Source organism: Macrobrachium rosenbergii, chromosome 25 (genome assembly GCF_040412425.1).
Source record: "Macrobrachium rosenbergii isolate ZJJX-2024 chromosome 25, ASM4041242v1, whole genome shotgun sequence".
NCBI classification, from domain to species: Eukaryota; Metazoa; Arthropoda; class Malacostraca; order Decapoda; family Palaemonidae; genus Macrobrachium; species Macrobrachium rosenbergii.
This window is the reverse complement of record NC_089765.1, coordinates 2,454,487-2,480,612: the sequence shown is the minus strand read 5'-3', so window position 1 is coordinate 2,480,612 and position 26,126 is coordinate 2,454,487. Positions and strand designations below refer to the sequence as shown.

At 38.5% G+C, this 26,126-nt stretch overlaps 1 protein-coding gene and 1 long non-coding RNA gene across 5 annotated transcripts in view; one reads left to right on the top strand and one right to left on the bottom strand.

Annotated features, from left to right (window-relative positions):
* LOC136852275 (carbohydrate sulfotransferase 3-like) overlaps positions 1-5,620 on the top strand; it is a 265,399-nt gene extending 259,779 nt beyond the window's left edge. For all 4 annotated transcript variants that reach the window (XM_067126756.1, XM_067126757.1, XM_067126758.1 and 1 more), the window contains 2 exons: positions 1,118-2,447; positions 2,730-5,620. In XM_067126756.1, the coding sequence (XP_066982857.1) occupies positions 1,118-2,447; positions 2,730-3,063 (1,664 nt within the window). In that variant the 3' untranslated portion in view covers positions 3,064-5,620. The remainder of the gene's footprint in view (positions 1-1,117; positions 2,448-2,729) is intronic.
* The window catches only part of LOC136852276 (uncharacterized), a 111,262-nt gene that overhangs the window by 16,280 nt on the left and 68,856 nt on the right, over positions 1-26,126 (bottom strand). The window lies entirely within an intron of this gene.

Genomic DNA, 26,126 nt, shown 5'->3' with positions numbered 1-26,126 from the left:
TGAAGGATTACCATACAAACAGCTTTTACCGTTATTGAAACTTTTTCACAACATATTTTACCTCCTTTTATCTTATGACACCGATATATGACACTAGTGCCAATATTTAGCTGTATTTATTTTTCTTGAATTGACCTTATTTGCAATATCAACTACCTCATTGGAATACTAGAAATTAGTATTATCACTTCACATGTACAGTATTCTTACCCAAGTGGTGCTCTTCATACACATTAGCAGAAATTGTATGTAACTGACTATTTGTGGGTGTGTTTGTTTGTAGTAGACAAAAAAAAAGGATAATTAAGATTAGGAAATCTTATATTTTGTTCCCATGCTGCCTGCTTACTACTGAGAGCTTTATGGATAATTCGGAAGATCTTATGAATCTCTCTCTTTCTCTCTCTCTCTCTCTCTCACACACACACACACACACACATATATATATATATATATATATATATATATATATATATATATATATATATATATATATATATATATATATACATACACGTGCGTGTGCAGACACACACGAAAACAGTAATCCCTTGAAATAAAATAACAGGACACTGAATGTCGTTATTCAAGGTTTTTATTTTCCAGCATAACGTGAGTGAAAATATTAATTCTTCATTTATGGCATGAATCCATGTTTTCATGATTTTAAATCAAGGGAAAATTGTTTGTGGGGACCTTCATTCTAAGAGGTCGCACTTAGGATAAGGATTATAACTAAAAACCTTTTAACTTGTGATGTTAAACACCCAATTCGTGTGGTTCACTATTTAGATCTGAAGGCTTACACAAGCTAGAAACAGAAGAAATTATAGGCCAAAAACTGAGGTAAAATTATAGTATGTAGTACAGGTACAGGACTGTAATAGTAGCTAACATGTAAATAGTACGAGTGGTGCAGAAAAGGATTTATAAAAGCTTCAGTGACCGCTGTAAAGTTTTGATCCAGATTATTGGATAACTTTTAGCCAACACTTACTTGGGAAGCAAACTGTTTGTGCTGTTGTGAATAACGTTCGTATTTTGATGAAATAAAAATACAATTTCTTATTTATGGTTACTTTTAAAGGCTATCACTGATTATTTGTACTTTTTACAGGCAATGGTGAAATAGGTTTTTTACGTCGACGGATTGCTAATGATGATGGAGAAGCCACAGGACCTGGGGCACCCCCTCCACCCCAGTTACACCTGCACCCTCCCGTTCACCACGCTGGTAGTGAAACCCAAAAAGACTCGGCCCCAGGGACTGTATCATCCCCTGTCCATCTTTCTGCAAAGGAACGCGTAGAGTATGCAAAGCAAGGGATACTTTTAGTTGAAAATGAATTGGGTCAAGAAGATTCTCAAAAGCAAAGCCAGAATAAAGAACAAGAAACAGATCAGGGACTGGGAGTACCACAAGAAAAACAAGCCAATGGCAAACAAGACTGGCAAAAGAAAATCATGTTGCAAAGATTAGAAATACAAAAACAGCAGAATCTTTTGCGGGAACACCACATCCGTGAGCAGCAGTTGTTACAACAACGCCTGAAACAACAGCAGGTGGAAACTGATAAAATTCAGCAGCAGCTAGATGGAGTAGCACCAATCCAGCACCAAAGCTCCAGTGTGTCTGTGGTCTCGAAAACAGCCCAAATAAGTCAAGCCAGCGGTGGAACTGACACATTCAATGGACCGTCAGCTCCCAGGAAACCTTCGCCTGTAGCAAGTAATTCCTATTATTATCCTCACATGACCTACGAAAGTCTGAAGAACATAGGTGAAAGGATACTTCGCCACACAGTAAGAAAGGAATTCTTGGATGCTGTTAAAGATACCGACTTCAAACCTGGAGAATTGGTTAGTCCATCTCAGGTGCGGAGGGTGATAATTCTCTCCACCTGGCGCAGTGGCTCAACATTCTTAGGAGATCTTCTGAGATCTTACCCAGGGGCATTCTTCAGCTTTGAACCACTGCATCATCTGTTGAAAAATCTTCACCTGCAGGAGGGTCCTCTCGTTGAAGTAGTAACAAATCTCATTCGAAACATTCTTACCTGCAATTACAGTGACCTGGATGAATACGTCAACTATATGCGAAATAATACTTTTCTTTTAGATCACAACACAAGGTTATGGAACTCCTGTGCAAGAAATCGGGCCCTGTGCTTTGACAAGGATTATATATCCAACATGTGTAAATATATGCCAGTTAATGTCATGAAAACAGTAAGAATGGGTCTCTCGCCCGTGGTAGAACTACTTCAAGACCCGAGCCTTGACCTAAGGGTTATCCATTTGGTAAGGGATCCCCGTGGGTCCTTGCATTCCCGCATGCAGCTCTCATGGTGCAAGTCAATGGCTTGCAGTGACCCTGAAACTGTGTGCACTGACCTCTTAACAGATCTTAAACTATCAGCTACGGTGAAGGAAAAATTTCCTGACAGGTAAGAAGGTCAATTTTCCTTTCAGTTGGTTCACGGAAAGTATCTTTCAAAACCACTCTCACCGCTTTCTTAATACTTTTTTTTATAACTGTTGTTGAAGATTAGAGTTTTATAAAAGTTATCAAGTTTGCATAGATTCAAAATTCAGTTATTAGATCATTTTTTTCCTGTTAGATCTTTGTTATTTCATTTTTCAGTGGCCTAAAATTTCGGCGAAACGTGCCTGACTGATTTTTCTCAACTTCTGAAACTGATTTTTTAAAGTCATGTCGTGTATTACAGGTACCTCTTCGTACGTTATGAAGATTTAAGCTTAGAGCCAGAAAAGAAAGCGCGGGAGATTATGTCTTTCCTCGACTTAACCTACCAGAAGAGTGTTGCAGCCTTCGTCAGAGACCACACGTCTTTAGCCAGGAGATCCAAGAAAAAACCTGGTACATACTCCACGTATCGAGACTCAAAAGCAACAACGTTTGCTTGGCGTGGAGCTCTTAATTATACAACTGTGGAAAGTATCCAGGAGGTTTGTAAGGAATCTTTAGAGATTCTGAAGCTCCGATACTTTGAGACCGAGGAAGACTATACTAACACTACTCTACCAGTCCTTGATGACTAATTGAATTGTGTGTATATAAACATATATATATATATTTAAGTCGAAAATGATAATCGTATATACTTTTCATATAAATAATATATTCGGAGGCTACCGTTTTATTAAAGAATGCAAGAAACTGTACTAGAATTTCTAAATTCTTTATTTTGTAAGTATTTCAGGTGCTGTTCGTAAAACGCTAAAAACTAAGGAAGTTGACGAGATGCAACGAGCGTGTCAACGATAGGTGAAATCTGTATAGTGAAAGCAAATCTTATTTATATTTCCAGTGTGATATATTGAGGAAGCGGAGAGTTTGTTCATACCTAAAATCATCCAGATTTAATACAGCAGTGGTATTTTATTTAACTGCGTAAGAAAGAAAACGTGGGTCGTGAAGTTCATCAAATGTTTTAGTTTTATGTGCAGTACAGAATAAGCCTTTTAGCTATATGTTCCGTGCAGCTCGCTGTCCTTTTCTGATATTATTCTGATAATACAGCAATGAGTTACGAGACGTTAAAAAAAATTATTGCCCCCCCCCCCAAGAATAGCATATTAACTCAGTCGTTAGTATTCCAAGTGTTTTGTAATTTCTTTCAATTTTCTTAACGTATGCTCTGGTCCTGTTCCTTAAACATCTTTGCGTGTGGTTGTTTTGCTTATATGTGGCATGAAAATATACCCCATTAAACAAACGAATTTACGGCGGCAAAGTAAAAAATGAAGAATTTTCTTGTTGAAGGAAAAGTCTTCTATTACAACGTTATTGAATATCAACAACTACGCAAAAAGAACAAGGTAATTCTGTATCATGATTCGTGTCCCCATATTACAAAGGCGTCATTAGGATTCACAAGCTTCCTGTAAAGTATTAGCAATGAGTCACTGGTGAATTTCCATAATACTGTAAGCAGTGTGGTTATCATATGTTCTTGATAATTTTACAGTTTTCCATGTGGTGCTCAGTTAGATATAACTTTTCACTTAATTCGATAAGCGATATCAGCTGTGTCTGATTTTCATGAATTTCTGACCCTTAAACAGAACACAGAAATCCTTCTTTTACATACTCTACGTTTTGGTCTTCACCCCTAAGAGGTCAAGTAGATTTGATGAAATGCCATGAAGTGGATTACTAAATTCATTTTTTGTGCGATACAGTATTGCTTCTTTCTTCCCCGCTTTAGCGATACAAGACAAGTTTCATGTGCAAGACAGTCGAGCGATATCCTTTTGTTCGGTCAGTTCGCTTCTGGGTGAAACTGTAATGGTTCGATTTTGCCGGGTGTCAGGCAGTTACCCTGGAGGTTCGAGAATTTTTAACGGGAAAATGAACGCGGTCGTTTACAACCTCCCAGGTCTTTAGAAGTGTTTAATTTATTTGTTCATTTATTTATTTATTTTGGTTCTACCACCTCATCTGTTTCTTTCTTTTCTCGTGGGGTGCTTGGAATGGAATATGTGAACATACCCGGGTTAGTGTGTCATCCATTTCACCCTTCCCCCACTCCTTGTTCGCTCATAAGATCCTTCTCTTTAGTTTTCTGTAAAAGAAAACTATTGTGCCGGCTTTGTCTGTCTATCCGCCCTTAGATCTTAAAAACTACTGAGGCTAGGGTGCTGCAAATTAGTATGTCGATCATCCACCCTCCAGTCGTCTAACATGCCAAATTGCAGCCCTCTAGCCTCAGTAGTTTTTATTTGATTTAAGGTTAAAGTTAGCCATAATCGTGCATCTGACAACGATTTAGAACATGCCACCACCGGGCCGTGGTTAAAGATGCTTGGGCTGCGGCTCAAACAGCATTATACCGAGACCACCGAAAGATAGATCTGTTTTCGGTGGCCTTGATTACACGCTGTACAGAAAACTCGACTGTGCTTCAGTAACTTCGGCTCAATTTTCACTTGTTTGAGATATCCTTTAATTAATGGATTATATATCAAACGTAAGGTTTGAATAAGTTGCTTTATGTGATTTTCCTATGCTTCTGTGTTGGTTATCTTGAGATGAAACTGGTGTGGTGGCATCACCACTTAATTCTGTATTCCATAGGTGCAGGAGAGCGTATGGCAGCAGTGATATCGCATAATGTTGATGACAGAAAATATTCACTTTTAACATTTTTGCCATAGAATTAAGGAGTCCGGTACAAACTTTCAAAGCGGCTTGTTACTACAAGAGATATACTAAAACCAAATGTCGACAACTTGAGTCGGTAAAATTTATAAAACAGCTTACAGCACCTGTATTGCTATGAAACCTACGAAGAGGAATGATTTAGGAATTAATACATACTGTCCTCAGTACGTGTCGTAATTTCTCTGTGATACCAAATAACGGCTCAGTTACTTTGAAATCCTTACAGTAAGTATCTTGTCTATTCAAATGTTTCTTTCGACTTTGGAAGCAATTCGTGTAAAAGCTCGTTTAGACTCGCTTTTTCATTTAATATGTGAAGATTATATTTACTGTTCTTAGTTATTCATTTGGCAAGCTTCGTACATGTTTAGTTACCTAAGAGATATATTATTATTATTATTATTATTATTATTATTATTATTATTATTATTATTATTATTATTATTATTATTATTATTAACTAAATGGTAAAATCGTTTGATAAAGTTGAAAACTACGGTTCGTGCGGGCATTCTCGCAGTAGTTCCTTGATGTATCACCTTAATTTATAGAAATATGAAACATTTTGAATCTTAGTATCTGTACAAATAAATGCTTTTCGTACGTGGAATGTCTATAATTGGTATTTTAACATTTTGCTCTGAGGCATGATAGTTTTCACTACAGTTTTGAATTACTGTACTGTACTGTACTGTGGACAGAAATCTAGATGCTCACCACACGTGTTCACACTATCAAAGAAATAAGGCACACACTCGACAGAATGATCACGAACTAGGTAATAAATAGCCTCCTGTTTGCTCAACTTAGCCTCAGAGTATTAGATTATCCAATAGTCCACGTGTCTGGCGTAGCCATTTTGAGGAAAGCTCTGGTCAGTGAAGAAGTGCAGCTGGAATTTCAGCATAACTTTTGTGTGTAATCCGCTTCGGTATAATTTACAGTAGTGTGTATTTTTTCACTATGAGGGTTTTGGCATTTCGTGTCACAGTATAGATGTAGCTCACAACCACTGTGTTCAGAGGTTGCATGTTGGTTTAGTTTGCCTTTTCATCCATTCGAATCCTAGGCTGGTCTGGGTGCGATCAGCTATTAGTCCCCAGGGTACTGTATGTAAACTGTCTGAGAGAAAATGACATTAAATGGTTACGATTCTTTTTGTATTAACAGGACTGTAAAACAGATAGTCAAGAACAATTGATTGGTGTACTTATGCTAAAAACTTGAATAGGGGCTCTTATTTCATACTTGGCCACGCTGCAGTGTTCAGAATTAATAGAAGGGAAATAGTACAAAGGAAGCATGTTGAAATCCAAACATATCTTACCAAAAATATACCTAAGAAATCTCAAGCTATACGCTGTGTATCTGTAAAGCAATAATTAGAAGTCTAGTGAAAATGTCAAAAGGTCTAATGAGGCTGTTAGAATATGTAACTTGGATGCAATAGTGTATCTTATTTTCTGGGTAAACATCAGTCTGTAAAGTAGAGTCAGTAGTTTTTATCGCAATTTCTAGAAAATATCTTCGCCTGTAAGATTGCCAGGAACTTAGCTCTAATTTACAGGAGAAGGAGGTCGATGATACAAGCAACTCACTGTTGAATCTTGTGTAAAACATCATTTATTTTCTGAAAATGTTCATAATTTTTATTCACATTTTTATAAAAAGTGTCAACTGCTCTGATCATACAGATATGCAGAAATAGGGCCATTTGTAAGGCTTTTACAAAGCTGGTTATCCTTGTAAATTAGACGAAAAAATGTGCCAGTTTTTCGTCTGGTATGTAGTGATAACACTGATAATACATTACTGAAACAATGTCAGTGTTATCATGAAACATTGTTAGCGTTGACAAAACTACATCAATACAATTAAACGTGAGCAAGGTCCATCAATGCACAATACTAAGCGGGACATTACGTACAGTTGTTAATGGCAGGACACCGCAACCGCCAGTAGCATACGTAAATAACTTTATTTACACTTGAGACAACTTATCTTTTCATTTGTAACGAATAAGGACACCTAAGATGTAAATTGGACTCTGGTTGTTATCTCATGATTTGTAATTGTGTGTAAGAAATTTTCAATGACATATTACAGTTATACAGAGCTTAAGAGTATTACATTTGCGATGCTAAGCCTTTTTAATTCTGGCGTCAGTTCCAGATTGTTTCCTGAACACTTGGTTAATGATTACATAAACTAGGATTGATATATATCACGCATAGACTACATTAATACAGGAAGAAATTGTCGTTACAGTAGTTTTGGCTTAATGAGCAATTTACTAGTATAGCTTCTGCCCTTGTTGAGTTAATGTTAACAAACAAACTTACCGCTTAATTATGTGCTGGTTTTCAGTCCACGTGTCCTGATCAGAAATAAGTAAGTATGGATATATATATATATATATATATATATATATATATATATATATATATATATATATATATATATATATATATATATATATATATATATACTGTAACAGATACCTTGCTGTGTATAGGTCCTAAACAACTACCTTGCTGTGTATAGGCCCCGTGACTTAAACTTGTCGATAAGGATATACGTGAGCTGTAGAATGTCTGCCTAATTTTATTATGCTATTTACTTAAGGAAAATGGTTCAGATTTGCATTATACTATACAGTAATGAATATACAGTGGACTTGTAGAATATTACAGGTTTAGCTTTTTAGCCTTGGATACAAAATTTGCAACTGTTCCAAACTTCTGAATGAACAATCAGAATTGCGAATAATATACAATAACATGCAGTATACTGTAATATAGTGAGCTACAAATTGTTTAAAGAGTCAGAAATACAGTACTGCATTGTATCAAGAGAATAAATTGCAAATGATTGCAAAATGTATAATGCATTTATTTATTTATATATTTATATATATTAAGCACGGTATTATCGGCAAGTTTAGTCTCATTCTTTACGGGGTATAGTCTTCATGTAAGTGATGCCAGTATAGTGTTCAATGAATCACTATAGCAAGGAATGTATTGCCGCATAGCTTGCAAGGTCACTGTATCCAGTACTCGAGAGGGGTGTACGGGTACAGTGTGTGTGCAACTGAAAAAAGATGTAGGTTGTCAAGTGTATAATGGCAGATCTCACCTTAATAATGCTGGGTACCAGTGATGATTTTATCTTTAAAATCCTGTTGTCTAATAAGCTCTTATTGTCCTTAGTAATGTACCTCTTATGTTTGACAAAAGTATTTTTTCCTCTTATTAAAAACTACGTTTAATTTGCTACTATGCTTGACTGAAAACAGTAACAGTGGACATCGAAAGGTTAAGACAAATCTTGTCAAAGAATGTGTGATATCTCTACCCACTTTAGGTCATTTAAGTTCCTGTATAACAAAAAAGTGCTTTGAGTTCCTTAAATTTATGTTAGTTTGACAAATTAGGAACCTCTACTTGGGGGCTTCTTTATCCCTTAATATATATATATATATATATATATATATATATATATATATATATATATATATATATATATATATATATATATATATATATATATATATATATATATATGACCTTACCTTTATAAAACAGGCTTTCATAGGGAAAATTTTTCACTTAATTTTACAAGATGCAGGAGGTCACTTTGGTTATTCATTCACAACCTTAGACTGGCATCTCCTGGCGTGGATTCTAGCCACGACCTGCCTCCTGAGGATTCCAACTTTCTCATAATTATCCTTCCTTTGGCCAGCAGAGCACTTTTCAGGAGCAAGCCCAGTTCAGGTTTATACATCCAGTCCTCTTCAGGTTCCTCCTGAGGTCCTTTTGTATTACTCCTGGTGCTCCTAGTTTAGCTTGCTGTGGTCTAGTTATTTACAGCTTTAGATCTTGGTACGTTTCTGTCTTTCGTCTTCCTTATGTCCTTATTGCATGTGTCCCATGTTATAGCTACATTTATCAGAGACACTTTGGTGTTTCTTTATTTACCAGGATTAGGTCTGGGCTCTGAGCCAGCAATACATGATCAGTCTTTACACAGTAATCCCAGAGTACCCTGAGTTTTTCGTTTTCCAACGCTTTTCAGTATATATCTAGTTACAATTGGGTCATGCCTTCTCTTGTATTCATTTTGACCTAATGCTGGGCTTCACTTATGATGTTTTTGATGGTCGTCATATTCTGTTCACACCATGGCACTTACGTGATACTGCGCCTTCTGTCTCTGTTTTGAGCCCAACCCTAGTCAGACATTGCCAACTGCCACTCTCTAGCTACATTCTGCGTCTACCTCTGGTACTGGCCACGCATATAGTTGTTTTCCCGCTTCTCTTTCCTTTGGTACTTTTCTGGCTCATTGTCCCAGATGAGCTTTTAATTCCAAGCTGTTATCAGCAGCTCACTCTGCTTGAGGTACTGCCAAAGTGCTCTTCTCTCTGTATTGATACGTTCCTTCATCCTTTGCATTGCTCTTCCTTCTTTTCTTTACTGTAATTTACTAGTGGCACCACCCTTGAATTGATTGCCCTCAAAATGTTTCCACAATTAAGTTTGTTATTATTGTAAGTTTAATGAGGCAACTGAGTCACATATACTCTCACAGGGCCTGTCCAAAGGATTTGTTTTTAAGTGAGAGGTGGAAATTTGAGCAAGGAAAGGTTTAAGAGGTGGAACAGCTACGTGAAAGGAGAGCTATAGGAATGGATGAGAAGTCTTCAGTTTAATGGTGTGGGTGACCCCCATATGGATTAACTATGGCTAACACGCAACTTCTGTAGGGACTAGATATCCATGCATTTGCCAGTTAGATTTCTGCTGAGTCGTAGATGAATACTAGAAAACTTAAGTTAGCAATCACTACATGGCCATTTTAAGGGCAACTCGAGTTCTAAAATTACACAAATGTGCTTATAGGTTTTCTTAGAGCATATTTTGCAGAAGTGGTCACAGTGTGAATTACTGTGATCATATTGAAAAAATAAAAAATTAACTACCATGTAAACCATTATTAGAATAAGAAGTACGTCACAAAAACAAATTAGAATAAGAAGCATTTCACGTATACAAAAGCATTTTATTTTAAGGTAGAATAAGAGGTGACTAGAGCATTGTATTTCAAGTTGGAATAAAAAGGTGTCACTTACACAAAAGCATTATATTCAGGAACTGAAGTCGCATTCAGCAGTAACGTGATTCTGTAATGTTCTCCCAGTAAAGGAACCATACCTTCAAATGGGACCGCAGCTACCGAGTACAGTATAAAAAAGTTTCTTGATACCGGCTGTATTGCTCTAGGCTGATTTTCGCTTAGATTCTTTGTTCAGATTATCTCGAGACATGAAATATTATCTGGAAAACTCTTATCTAACTTCTAATGGAAATAGAGTAAAGTTTTAGTTTGTTCTTACGGATTACTCAATTTTTTAACATTAAGTATAAGACCCCTCCTTATAAAGAGTAGAGAGAAAGGTTTGTGCCATTATTTTAGCAGCATATCATTGCCCCTGAAACTCTAGCAATACTGTACTGTTCTCATGATTTTGCTTTCTTTGAACTAGTTTCTGGTCATGCATTTTTAAGTGAGTTTTATATTCCTTTTTTAATTTCTGTATCCCTCTGTCACATGACAGCTGCAAATATTTCTGTGTAATCTTTGTTCCACTCTCGCCAGAGAGAATGTCTTCCAAATCGAAGACCTTAGAGAAATACTTTGTAATTATTACTTGATGTTAATCTGTAGTTGTGTCACAGCATTGCAGAGTACTGTATTTTGTGTTGTACATAAAAGTGAGTTTCATTTCTGAGAGCTGCATTAAATTTTGCTTTGATGCAAGCGTTGGTTTCAAAGCTGATAGCAAAACTGTAGCCTCTATCTCTTGAAAAACTGTGACAAAACACCAATTACGTCTTGTGTCTCCAGCGACTTTTCCTATACAGTCGGCAGTGTATTTCAAGATTAATATCCACTGTGTGGATTTGCTTACAATATCTTAATATAAGATAATATATAAATACACACCTGTATTCTTTATTTAAATGATGTTGCATCTTATATTTTTTTAGCTTGCTTTTGTAATCCATTGCGCTTAAAATATTGCTCGCTGTATTACTGGTAATTTTTGTTAGAAGTTTCAGAGTGTCATCTTTAAGAAAGGAAAGGTTTGCTGAACGACAACCTTTCACTATTTAGGGTAGACTGTTTCACGATAGTAATGTGTCTTGACTTTTGTAAATCTCATATTTTCAACAACACTTTAACTCTCCCCGTTTAGGTCACAGCTCCATTGCTCTGAAAGGGGTTGAAAACAAAAGTGAATCCCCAACTAGATGTTGAACTAAATCATTACCCTTCTTAATGAATTTCCAGTAACTTATTTTTGTAAGGTTCTTATTGTGATTATATTCCGGTGTATTTTTCAGTTAATGTCTTCTCATACCGAATTATCATCCTCTGTTATTGATATCATGTTGCCATGTTGTAAACGTGCATACATTAAGGTATCCACTGTATTGTAACTCTTACTTGATGAAATCTTGTAGTTTAATTAAAGTGCAGTAGGCTATGATTTTTCTTTTTTTTTTTTTTGTCTTGAAGAATGTTTTATGTCAGTATATTGTTGTGTGGTTGCCCTACAGTCACTGATGAAAGGTAGTTTTTCATGATCAGTTTTTATCCCTTTTAGACTATAATTAAGTGGTGTAATGTATGTGGTAGTTAGAAACGTTTTCGTGATATCGTAGTGTATACAGGCATTCCCCGGGTTACACGGTGTAACCCAGAAAGCGACGTAACCCGGAACGTCTCAATAAAAATGTATAAAAATGAGAAATAAAGTGATGAAAACTTTACCTTTAATCCTCTGGGAGTACTGTACAGTATTTTACTTGCATTCTGATGTGGTGTGCATCCAAAAACCTCCAAATTTTGACCTTATGTTGTAGCTGTAAGCCTGTATGTACTTTTACTGTTCCATCATGGCATAAGACAACGACGTAACCTCGGAACATCCGCTGTAATGCAGAACCAATTTTTTTATTGGTATATTTGATAAGCGATGTAAACTCAGAACGACATAACCTGAGTCCGGCGTAACCCAGGGACTGCCTGTATTGATATTGTTTAATGGAATTCGACATCTCCCCTAAAGAGTACACCGTGAAACAATGTCTTGTGTGTGTATGCACTGAATTTGTATTCTTTAAAATTGTTGGTCAGTATTTTTATGAAAGAGTATAATTTGCTTGCATAGGTTATCACAAAGAAACTAAATATCCTTTTTAATTAATAATAATGATAAATACTGTGGCTGAAAAGTTTTTTTTTTACTGTTAATAATTTTAAACAATTCAAGGACAGCGTAACACTATATTAGTTTTTCCTCAGTCTCATTATCAAACATCAAGACTACAATAGCAGTCTTTTCTTCTTTGTTTAACGTGCTTTTTTCCCATTTTTTATATTTGGGTAAGCACGATGCCTTCTTTTGAAGGAGCTTCATTTATTTATAGTTCTGTTTTCTTCCCTGTTACGGACATTTTAACAAGAATCTTTTATTAATTTTATGGTGCTCATTTGGCCTTATTCATGGAATTATTGGATTTGTTGCGGTACAGACTTCGTAGGACTGGGGAAAGAGAAAAGATCTTGTAATATTCCTTTTGTGTATAAAAGAAATTTAAGGAAGCTTCTTGAAATCCACTTATGCCTGCATAACAAGAGGCATTTGTATCCAGAACTGGATTTTTGTTTCAAGTGTACAGAGTAAGAATTCACCTTTGTTTTTACTTCTTTTTTAAAATAATCCCCTTTTACAGTGTTTATCTTAACATTTCAATCCCATGTTAAACTTTGAGCTGCTGTAGTGCTGTCATTAATTTCATACAAAGAAACAGGGGAGGTAAAATTTCTCAAAATCCTTTATTATTAATTACGGAATATTACATATGGGGATTTTTGTTCCTTTTCATATGTCGAAAAGATCTTGTAATTCCCCAAAATTTCAGTTACTGCATATGAAAATTCTGTATCATATAAGACTCCAGTGATGACATAATATAACTAACATTTTAATAACGTCTGAGACATCACTGGCCATTTACACCACACACTGATTGATATTGAGCAGTGTTCATACCATCTGTCGTAGGGATTATCATCAGTTATAATGACAAAAAGTGGTTATTCTGTGAAATCCGCTGTGTGCTAAATGCACTCCATAAACCCAGAAAAAATTCATCCTTGCTTAAATCATTCTGATCAAGTGCTGATACTAATTAAGCAAGAGTCCTTTCTTAAATCAAGTGGTCAAGTGGTGATATTAATTTTTAAAATGAATCCCTTCTGAAATCATTCTGATCAAGTAGTGATGTTAATTTTTAAAAATGAGTCCCTTCTTAAATCATTATGATTAAGTAGTAATATTAAACAGAGTTCCTTCTTAAATTATTCTGATCAAGTAGTGATATTAATTTTTAAAAATTAATCCCTTCTGAAATCATTCTGATCAAGTAGTGATAATTTTTTTAATGAATCCCTTCTTAAATCATTTTTATCAGGTAGTGATTTAATTTTTTGGAATGAATCCCTTCTTCAATCATTCTGAGCAAGTAGTGGTATTAAGTTAAAAAACGAATCCATTCTTAAATCATTCTGACCAAGTGGTGATATTATTAGTTTTTAAAAATGAATCCCATCTTAAATCATTCTGATCAAGTAGTGATATTAATTTAGAAAAGGAATCCCTTCTTAAGTTATTCTGATCAAATGGTGATATTATTTTAACAGTGGATAATTTCTTGTGGTGAAAACTCTTATTCTCGTACTGAACGTGTGCATTGTTGCAGAAGTAGATCTGTACATAAATCATGCACATTATAATAATGTGTAATATTTGTATTTTGTCATAATAAAACCTTTAAATGTTAACTTCATATTTTTACCCTTTTTTGTCTCTCTGAAAATCTTCTTAGAATTTAGAAAAGAAATTTGTATTAAGTCATAAATACTTTCATCCAGCTTAGTGAGAATTACTTTGCTGAGTAAAGTTATTATAAATAAGCATTGAATATACTCGCTGTTTCTACGGCATTTGACTTATCGTCGTCTGTGTGTGTCTTGTTTCCTAAGGCCGTGTAAAGATGTTCTGTGATAGTAAGTTTTATTTATTCTGACGTTTCGACTGGTGTTCTAGTGGCCATTTACAGAGAGTTACAAAAATTTAATGGATTAAGATGCATGTTGCACTGAATTTTGATTGGTCACCGGTTCTGCTTATGAGCAGAGAAACTCACTGTTCAGTCTGAACTTTGTTCTGGTCTGAAATTCGTTTTCTTGTATGGAATATCCCTTGAATGTAGTCGACGAGTTTTCTGTTTAACCTCACGTATTTACATCTCTACTGTTATCCTTTGCAACTGAAAGGCACCACCTTTAACTTTTAACCTAAAGCACTTTACCTAGTAAGAGCAGACTTTGGTCTGAAAAATTATATTGCAATGTAGTTCAGAATAACATGAAAAATGGATAACCAAAACCTCACCTTATTAGACTTCAGTACAGGGCACTAATTCCAAAACAAACTTGCAAACCTAAGAGAACAACCTATGAAACAACAGACTGGGATGTCCCAACAACCTCAACCTATCTACCAAAACCCCCATGGCCTCTCCTCCCAACCATGCTTCCTTCACCTATACCAACCCCTTCCCATCTATACCTTTACAAACCCCCACCCAATCCCCAAGACCACATGCTCCCATGATCTTAAGATCAAAAATTAAAAATAAATTTTTCTTTTTTTTTTTACTTATTACATTGAAACAACTACAACATCAAATGACACACAAAACCAAGCAGACAGAAACAACAATCTTTGTACAGTACTATTAGCAGAAATCTACTCTAACTCAAGGTTCCTCCTCTAGGCACTCCAACTCATAGTCCCTCATCCAGGCAGGAGGACACCTTTTTCTCCTGGGATATCTCCTGTCATCATCACGCAGCCACATTATTTTTAGAATTAATTCCAGTTATGATCCCCTTCTTCCACTGAGTAGTGCAGCATGCATGGGGAGGCTTGACTTACACTTCTTCTGCTACCTGAACAGGAGCAACGTCCTCAGTGACAGTTACTGGCACTTTCGCCGGGTGTCTCGACTCATATTTGTAGATAGCCCTTTGAGGAACACTACTCTCATCCAACCCTTTCCTGGGTGTCATATTATACTGGAACACAGCTTCTAATGGACTTATGTCTCCACTCTCAGAGATAGTTTTGATAGTTCTGTGGTGCCTATCCACAATACCATTCCCACTTGCTCTATAGGCGGTGCAAAAATATCTCTGAATATTCTATTCATCTAACATCACCTTTAGTATTTCCGACCTGAATACTGTACTATTATCCATAAGAATCTCATCTACAGGACCCCACTCCAGAAAAATTATATTCAATAATATCTGCTTGTTTCCTCTGCACTCCCCCTCTTCAGACCTCCCCACACTGCAGATCTGCTAGGACCACACGCAATTATTGACAAACAAAGTACATTCCTATAATGTGTGACATTTATGGCAAGTCTCTTCCAGTCTCTGTCCACGTTCACACTACCTGCCTCATGCACCATGGGGCAGGTCCAATTGACTGACACTGCAAACAGCTTTTCACAACATGTTTCATCTTTTGTTTATCAATTTTTGAGTCTACTTTCTGTGCTAAAAATGTAGTCCTGTCTACACCCATATGATGCCTGTTGTGCTCCTCTCTCAGATCAATAGTGTTCAGGAACACATTTCACTGCTCACCTGGTTCTTTAGTTCATTCAAGAGCCAGCTCTTTTTAAGCCGGGTCAAGGCATCAGCCTTGTTCTTCACCGTACTTACTAGTGTCACCCTCAGTTCTAATCTAAATTTTTCAATAAGCTCCCTCATAATGCCCAATAGTTGCTTTATTATCATCTCTCCTACTCCCTTTGTACACACACTCTTATCCTCGGTGATAAAAGATTTCATCCACCCAAGAACAGTAGCAGAATCAGTCTTAATCTCCAATTTCTCTAGTCCCCACTGCAGGGCAAGACTGATGCCCTCTACTACAGCTTCCAAATCAGCCACATTAACATGATGTCATGTTTCTTTCACAACCAAGCTGCATCCTCAACTACAACACCAACAATCTTCAATGCAACTCCCAGCATTAAACTACTCATATCCACCAAAGAACCCCATCCTCAGAATGAGAAACATGCCACTGCCCTTGCACTGGCTCATCTTCGTTTACCTTCTGGACAACCTCTTTGAGCATCAACACAACATCTGGGTCTACATTACTGTCCCATGACCCACCACCTGCTCGTCACTTCACATAGCCACAAGCTACTTGTAGCCAATTGGAAAAGGGGTATTGGCCCATCAATTTTCCACAAATTGAAAACATCTCTCTTCTCGATATCTCATCTGTCTCTGGGATGGCATTACCTCTTGCAAAATACCGAACACCATCTTTCTTACTTATCTTAAGACCCAAAGCAGCACTTCCAGCCAAAGTCTCAGGTGGTTTAGCAATCAATCCATTCAGTTTTAAGTATGTGACCAACTCAGAAGCTGGCACCTGAGTTTTGTCAACCAAAATGTCATAGATGTCAGAACTTGTAGAGCCTTTTATGCCCTTACTCCTCACCAAAATAGTCTTTAAAATTCTTCCCATAATTCGAGGAGCAGAATTCAACCCAAATCCCAATCTTGTTAAACAGTAAGTCCACCCTTAATAATTTATGAGTTGATAGCACCACAACTTCTTGGCCACTCTAACTTGCAGATATGCCGACTTCAAATCTACAATAGCTATGTTACCTCGTGTTCTGTGCCATTCCCTTAAGGTCTCGCCACACACATCAATAGTATCATCCCCAGTATGACACTCTGAAAACTTGTTCAGTTCTCTAAAGTTCAGCACTGGTCTAACTTTATTCTTAGTTGGTTGCTCAACAACCATTAAGGGCAAGACCCCATCCTCACTCTGCTTGGCCCCAGGAGAGCAAAATACCCTTTTCAATCCATCTATCTACTTCCTTCTCAAACTCCCTTCTCATCATCCCATCCTTTATCATAAAAACTAATCTTATTCGTCAACTCTACTTTATTTCCCTCTTTGATGAACCACTCTACTATCCACTGACTCCCACCTAATCTTGCCACAAAAGGTTTATCTTTAATTGCAATAACATTGGAATTATCCCATGCGTTAGCCATAGCACCACACTTTGAGTTGCCACTTATCACTGAACATCTTACCTTACCAAACATAACTTTGCCCTCGGCACTGTAACACCTCCATACCCATTGATTGCATTCATGCTCAAAATTAAATCAGTATTTTCAATTAGTTTCTCAGTCACTAAAGCAGTTACAATAATTGCAACATCATCAATATTCAATTTTACATATGTTTCACCTTTACACAAGCTCTCTCTACCATCAAAAGTTAAGACCCTCCCTCCACTAACTTCATCCACAAGATGTGAACCAAGAACTTCAGTGGAACAACCTGTGTCTACCAAGCCCACCACAGAATACCCATTCATCTCCAATTTAACAAATGGTAACCTCGAATGGGGCGTCCTTACACTTCTGAGGAAGAAGCTATTGGCACACCAGCCCCCCTTTTCTCGTTTCCTGCATCACATTGAGTTGAAATATGACCCACTTTATTACACTGGAAGCACACAACTTGTTTTTGGTCCTTACATAAACACAGCATATGTGGTCATCCACAACCATAACACAGACACCTGAATTCACCAAAACTTCACCTACTGAACTCTTTTTGCCTCCCCAACAACTATTGCTTTACTCTCAACAGACTTGGGCCTAGATGTACTAACGGCAGCAACATCACTGAATGTATTAGAAGTCAATATTCTCACTCTGTTAATAATTTTACTCATTGCCATTCCCTGTATTCCTGATAGCTGCTGCAGTGATGCACTGACTTGACTAGGCATACCATTCACAAATGATAACCTTACTATGTGTGACAACCCCTTAAACCCAGCTAACCCTGCCAACCATTTTAATTCAACTGTAAAAACATCTACCTGCTCCCCATCCAACTTGAATTAGTTAATTTCTCAAATGCTACAAAAGCTCCATCTGAAAAGGCTTCTTTCAATAATTCTTCAGTCTTCTTTCATATCCAATTACAAAGCCAATGCATCACCTTCCAAAAACAATGGAATAAATGCAGCCACATCATTCACTTTCTGGAGTCTAGTGACCAATTTTACCTTTGTTAACCTAGCAATTACATCTTCTTCACTCTTAAAGGGCTTAATCATACGAGTTGAGATTTTAGTTGACATCTTCTTAACCAAAACTGCCTATCTAGCTTGTAGTTCAGAATAACATGGAAAATGCATAACCAAAAACTCACCTTATTAGACTTCAGTACAGGGCACTAATTCCAAAACAATCTTACAACCCTAAGAGAACAGCCTATGAAACAACAGACTGGAACATCCCAACAACCACAACCTATCTCTACCAAAACCCCCATGGACTCTCCTCCCAACCACGCTTCCTTCACCTATACCAACCCCTTCCCATCTATACCTTTACAAACCCCCACTCAATCCCCAATACCACATGCAATGTAATGAAATATGCTTATAAATTCAATCTTTAATATATTTACATAATTAACTATGAACAGTTGAATCAATTTTTCATTTAATAAGTTTTGCAACACTATTTGTACATTGCATCTCAGTCATTTAGCAGAGAATTCTAACACAAACTTCTATAAGTTGGCGCTCGTCATCATTGCCGACGGCTCTAATACTGGAATATCCAAAGAATATGAAAATCACAGAAAATCAACAACTATGAGAAAAACGTATAGAAAGGTTCCAATATTCTAATAAGAACAGTGTGCTCATGGCTATAATCAAAGCAATGAAACCAAGGCACAAAAATTCATCAGGCTTAAATTCATAGTTAGAATACATTTATAAATAATTTGAAAGTTTCATTCAAAGAATGCCAATGGCATCTTCTTAAATGCAATACACTACACCTCAAATAATCAGTGAGATGATAGTTACGAATAGTAATGAGGTAGTGTAATGGAAGGGATAGAAACCTATCAATGACAGGAAAGAAAGGTGATAAAAATGGTATAAATGCGTATCAAGAGATGGGGCACAAGATCATTAATATGTAGTTTTGGCATAAAAAATTATACAAGTGCTGTTTAATCAACAGTGGATTATTTGAACAAAGATAAGAATTCTAATAACTCCTCCCCAGTAGCTGAAAATGGCTATTGACAATAAAGAATAATACAATTTCAGTACCTTTAAGTTATCATCTAATTTTATTTGTGCCCCACTGAGCCAATTAGACATTCCGCAACACCTTTGCACACATTCAGCTCTATTATGTCCATTCAGTACTTAGCTTGGCTTATGTGTGCTGGTTCTTTCGGTGCTCTTGTCGTAACACAGATTTTCTAATGTACGAAGTTGGTACAGAGTAAAGCTTAATTCAGTGGAAGGACTGTGGCAGTTAGGTCTCGCGACTTCAATGCGGGTCGAGGTTGGGATGCCTTCAAAGTAGGTCACTCAAAATCTTTCAGTTTATGATCTGGACTGTGCTGACGTTACCCTCCTCACATGTTTCAATACCTGATTTCTGAAGTCTCTTCTTTTGGATCTCTATGACCAATAACTGGCAAGTCCATCTCTCGCTTGCTTCCTCTTCTTGGCCCTGGCAAGATGTGAAGGAGGTTCTAATAATAATAGGGCAGCCATTGGCCGAAATTCAAAATTTAGGTGGGATCTATCGTCTTGATGTCACTGTGTCTTCCAGGCATTGATGGGAAGAAATTGGAATCAGCCGACACGTGACCCCTTAGAGAAAGTTTGTAGGTGCCAGCTGTTGTTGGCACCTGCTACCCTTAAGTGGTAGCAGTCATTATCACTTGGGGAAGGGGAATCTTTGTTGTCTCTTTTTCGAGGATCATCTGCAGATAGAATTTATTCACACAGTGGCGGTGCTACTATGAAGTGGTTTTGGGGGGACAGAGATAAGATACGAGGAGCTGGTCAGTGAAGGAAATAGATTATTGCTTAACTGCCATGACTGGTCAACAAGGCTCTGTTTCTCCTTTGTATTCTACCACGTTATCTCAAAACAGCCATGGAAACAATAGGTTATTTTTTGCAACAACAAATTTTATAAAAACTCGAAGAGACTATGATACAGATCTTAGGAAGGAAATCTCTGCAACGAGAATTATCCTTTTAAGACTGTATTTTACAGTTCATTCTACAGTTAGGTGGGCTGTAAGGTAGAATTGTCTTACAACTAAATGTTACATGCATTTGCGGGATATGTAGATGTAACAGTATCATGTTAAGTGGGAACTGGAAAGGAAGAGCCTAGAAAAAGAAAAATCCCAAGGGGTGCGGGACGGTTTTCGTTCTTAGCTCATGGACTATAAAGTGAGTATGTTGGCTTTGCTCCTAGTGCTGGGTCCGATCTCGGCAAACTGACGACCCTTAAGTATAAGTACTTTGGCAGTCCGCAAGAAAGATGTTCATCTATCCTTTAAGTTTTTCTTGTGGTGAGCACTTGGACGAATTTTATCAATACAAGTTCCGTAATAAGCAAATTCAACCGAAATGTTGACGACCCCTGCATGGGAAGATTAAATTCTGGAGACCACTACTTGCAAAATAATTGAGATACATTCCCATGTAAGATTTTATAATGCTATAAAAAACGAAACTTTAAAAGCAAGGAAAATCCAATGTTGGACTAAATGTTGATTCTTTTTCACACCCCTTTTGGGAACCATAATTGGTCATTGTTCCCAGTTTTCCCAGAATACACAGAAATAGCATCACAAGAACTTTGAAAATTCTTACTAATAAGAAATCTTTCAGAAAGGTAAAAGGAAATGAGCGGTAGACAGAAACAGCTACAGTTCTACATTAAAAAAACTACTAGTCAATTATAAAGACAAGTATCTTGAATATCAGTGTTACGAAGTGACACAATAAACAATATTCAGGACACAGTACCTCTACCCAATATGAAAAGCAACACAAAATTCAGTACTTAATTCAGAATAAAAAGATAAAAATGTTTAAGAATTGGAAATATACATCGTCCTAAGAAATAAAAATAGGGGAATATCAAGAAAGATTGTGAAACTGAAGTTTAATGGACGAACCTTATTCATTAAAGACTTCAGTATTTGGGACCAGATAAGGAACTGTGAACTCCTCCAATCTAAAAGTTGCTCGATGTTTGGAAATATGGGAAGAAACCGCCAAAATGACTCCAAATGTGATTCCTGCAGATCAAGTGACCACACAATAAGTGGGAATTGTGGAACACTGTGGTCAACCCATCATGTACTATCTAAAATCTGTTCATACTGTGTGTGCAACGGAGAACTGGAAAAACTGAAGCAGAGAACGGGAATAAGAATCAAGAATGCATCAGAGGTAGCATTGGGAATAATTATAGAACGATGTAGCAGTCAATTAATGGTTCCATAGAGAATCACAGGCAAAAAAGTGATGAAATCACAGAAGGGGTAGTAAAGCCCAGCCACAAGACAGATATGGAGGTCAGTAATGCAAAGGAAGGGTTAGGGCGTAGGGCTTTACTCCACAACCTGATAAATTATGATAAAAGCGAAAAGTAGAAGTAGAAGTCTTTTCTCAATCAGTATAGAAAGCGAGTGCTATTATACAACGCACAAAACTACCCATACTTGAACAGATACACACTGGCACTTCTTCAAGCAATACAATTTGAAGGCATATAGCAAAAGTATCCACTCAGAAGCGCGCGATCGTATAAACGGAACTCTTTCTTGTGGGTAACAATTTTTTTTCTTTTCTCTTTTTCTTCTTCTTTGTCGTCAGGAATAATACAGGGAACTAATCCCAATTGTTGTTGTTGCTGTTGTAGAGACTAGAGAAATGTTAAACAAAAACCTGGGTCGGGTCAGTGCTGGGTGGTACTAGAATCAGGCGCTCTTGCTTAATTTTCACATCATCAGCAATGGTTCGTCCAAACTGAAGCCTTTTCGATATGCATATTATAATGCCACTCACTTTCTATACTGATTGAGAAAAGACTCCTACATCTACTTTTCGCTTTCATCATAATTTATCGGGTTGCTGAGTAAAGCCCTATGCCCTACCACTTCCTTTCTGTCCCCTGACCTCCATATTTGTCTCTTATGGCTGGGCTTTACTACCCCTTTTGTGATTTCATCACTTTTTTGCCTGTGGTTTCAGTCCTTTTTTGCACTGGCAGCGCCCTACATCGAGAAAAATGTGGTAACAAAGGAATGAGGTTTTTAGCTTTTAGATATAGTATTCTTAGACCTATGTGTATTCTCTGTAATAATGGTCAGCTCAGCACGTTTGCTGCATAATTATACAATTTACACACACACACACACACACATATATATATATTGTAAAGATTAGCGCCAAAATACGCCATGAAAGCGCCCGCCTTTCTGCTTTGCTTGGCCGATAGATAGGCCTCTGTCTATTTTGAACCTGTGAGAAGTAGTGGATACTGGATTGGGTTAGTTTGAACCAGTGAAAGTCCGGGGTATAAGGGCTCAGAGATATAACAGTTGGGGGACAGTAATCTGGCTTTGCACCTTTTTCTTTGGTACAGGAAAGTAAGATAATTTTCTATGATATAGCCGCGTCGGCGACCTGGGTCAGGACATCGCCCCCCGCCCCTACCCCTGTCCAGAAGCAATAAAAGGTCAGGGCCAGGACAGCTCTTTCTCACACCGGTCGCTAGTTTAAGCGGAGAAGTCACGCTTCTGCAGGTCTTGCCCCCTGCCCTCCTCTTCCGCTCGCTCGCCGCACGTGGACAGTCTTGCCGCCCTTTTGCTCTGTGCCCCCATCACACGTGGCCTTAGAAGACTGCAAGGGGGATTGCAAGTCTCCAAACGCGAGCTGATACTCAACGGCGGCCTTTTCATCATCCCATGGGCGCCCTCTTCCGCACCAATCTACGACTTGAAGAAATACCTGGAGAGGGAGGCTACCATTGTGTCCACGCTCCCACACACGTGGTCCCTGGCAGAAGATGTCGTCAGCCTTACGCCCCTATAAATGTGGTAAAGTACCCAAAACGAGTTGCTAGTCACGTTACTTCGCCCCTTTTGCATTTATTAACTTCTGGGCCTATAACTTTGTATTCCCTGATGTTTCTTGGTTCAAGCCCGGCCCACGTGTTGACAGCTTCTTTCCTCTGAGTCACAAGTAACGCCTCGGGGAGTCCGTGGCGCCTTCAGTGCACCCCCGAGTAATTCATTCCCCAAATTCCAGCATTAGATGTGTAACGTGGGTCCTAATATCGTTTCAGAAAGACGCCTGTAGCAGAATTATCCTTGGTCCGTGTTCCTGGCATTCCCAAGCTCGCCCCCCCCCCCCTTCGGGAGGACTTCTGCGGCAGTAATTTACCGTGTTTTCAGTTAATTTTCCCTTTGATCTTGTGTGCTATAAAATATAACTATTTTTATATCCACGTGTTTCACGCACTTCCCTCTGAGAAGGAGCCCTCCGCTCCGTGTACTTCTTTTTTTTTTTGTTTGTGTTTTATATGTCCTGGGTATCTTGCAAGGCCATTTTCGAGTAAAGTAATAAATGTGGAGTCATAAGAACCACCTGCACCAGGAAACATAAAAATGGCGACCTGACCAGTGATTCTCGTAATGATTGCATCCCCCCCTTTTCCCCTTTGTTGTTTGTGTTGCAATTTGTGAAATCAGCAATTAGCTCAGCTAAGCTGTATACGAGACAGATTACGAGCCTTTGAAAAGCCAGCGCAACAGGCCAGGGAAATTCTGCGTAAGTAAACTGTGTTTATTTAGCGTAGGACGCTTTAGAAAACGTGACTAACCCTAGGAATTTTTTTTTATAGTAGGGCGCATGTCAGAGGAAAACGAGAGAGAGAATCGCCGAAACTTAGCTTTGGAAGCCTTTGCACGCGGCTTGCATGCCATTCAATTAGGTTATATAGGTGATAAATCATTAAAGGAATAGTGCGCATATTCCTCCTGTAGAAACGAGTGATTTCGAAACCGAATCCTTAGATAGGCGCGAGAAATCGACGGAAACCACGTGTTCGCAAGTCAGACTAGCATAGCTGACTCATTTTACTCTCTCTCTCTCGTTTTAGAAATAGGAGCGAAAGCGTATATTATACGCCAAGGACAAAAAGGGGTCAACAACCGTCGTCCATTCCCTCAGTTCGGGGAAGTCCCGGGTTTGTTTACTTCGTTCATTCATTTGGCGCAGACGGCGTATAAGATAAACACACCGGCAGGAGAAACGACCTTGACCGTCATTTCATGGCCCAGTTAGGAATGTGTAAAAATTTGTTTGATTTTCTTCGCTCTCCCTCGGCTCGCTCTACCAAATTGTTTTGCATTATTGGGGGTCTGACATTATATGTTCTGTATTGTTCTGTTTTTTTTGTGTGTTTGTTTTGTGCTTTTACTACGGCTGCGTGTGTTGCCTATCTGTTGTGAATGTGGGATGGCCACCCACCTAATTGCCCTTGAGAATAACACTTCTCCCATAAGTCAGTAAAACTAGTGCCCTTGCTGATCAGACGTCGTCTGTGCGGAAATTCTAGGGAGCCTATATATCCTATTCTTGCCCCAATAAACCCGCTTCGTCGGTCAGTTGGTGAGACCAATTCATTTTCCATTCAGTCCCCAAATAAGCCCGTTTCGTCGGTAATTCGGGAGACCTATAAATATATCCCAATCTAGTCCCCAAATAAGCCCGTTTTGTCGTTACCTTGGGAGATCAATCCTTTGTTAACCATTGTCCCCAATCAGCCCGCTTCGTCGGTAAATCGGGAGACCAATCATTGCTAACCCATCGTCCAAAATCAGCCCGCTCCGTCGGTAAATCGGGAGACCAATCATTGCTAATCCATCGTCCCCAATCAGCCCGCTCCGTCGGTAGATCGGGAGACCAATCATTGCTAATCCATCGTCCCCAATCAGCCCGCTCCGTCGGTAAATCGGGAGACCAATCATTGCTAATCCATCGTCCCCAATCAGCCCCCCGTCGGTAAATCAGACCAATCATTGCTAATCCATCGTCCCCAATCAGCCCACTCCGTCGGTAAATCGGGAGACCAATCATTGCTAACACATCGTCCCCAATCAGCCCGCTCCGTCGGTAAATCGGGAGACCAATCATTGCTAATCCATCGTCCCCAATCAGCCCGCTCCGTCGGTAAATCGGGAGACCAATCATTGCTAATCCATCGTCCCCAATCAGCCCGCTCCGTCGGTAAATCGGGAGACCAATCATTGCTAACCCATCGTCCCCAATCAGCCCGCTCCGTCGGTAAATCGGGAGACCAATCATTGCTAATCCATCGTCCCCAATCAGCCCGCTCCGTCGGTAAATCGGGAGACCAATCATTGCTAACCCATCGTCCCCAATCAGCCCACTCTGTCGGTAAATCTGGAGACCAATCATTGCTATCCCATCGTCCCCAATCAGCCCGCTCCGTCGGTAAATCGGGAGACCAATCACTGCTAATCCATCGTCCCCAATCAGCCTGCTCCGTCGGTAAAACGGGAGACCAATCATTGCTAACACATCGTCCCAAATCAGCCCGTTTCGTCGGTAAATCGGGAGACCGATCATTGCTAATCCATCGTCCCCAATCAGCCCGCTCCGTCAGTAAATCAGGAGACCAATCATTGCTAACCCATCGTCCCCAATCAGCCCGCTCCGTCGGTAAATCGGGAGACCAATCATTGCTAATCCATCGTCCCCAATCAGCCCGCTCCGTCGGTAAATCGGGAGACCAATCATTGCTAACCCATCGTCCCCAAATCAGCCCGCTCCGTCGGTAAATCGGGAGACCA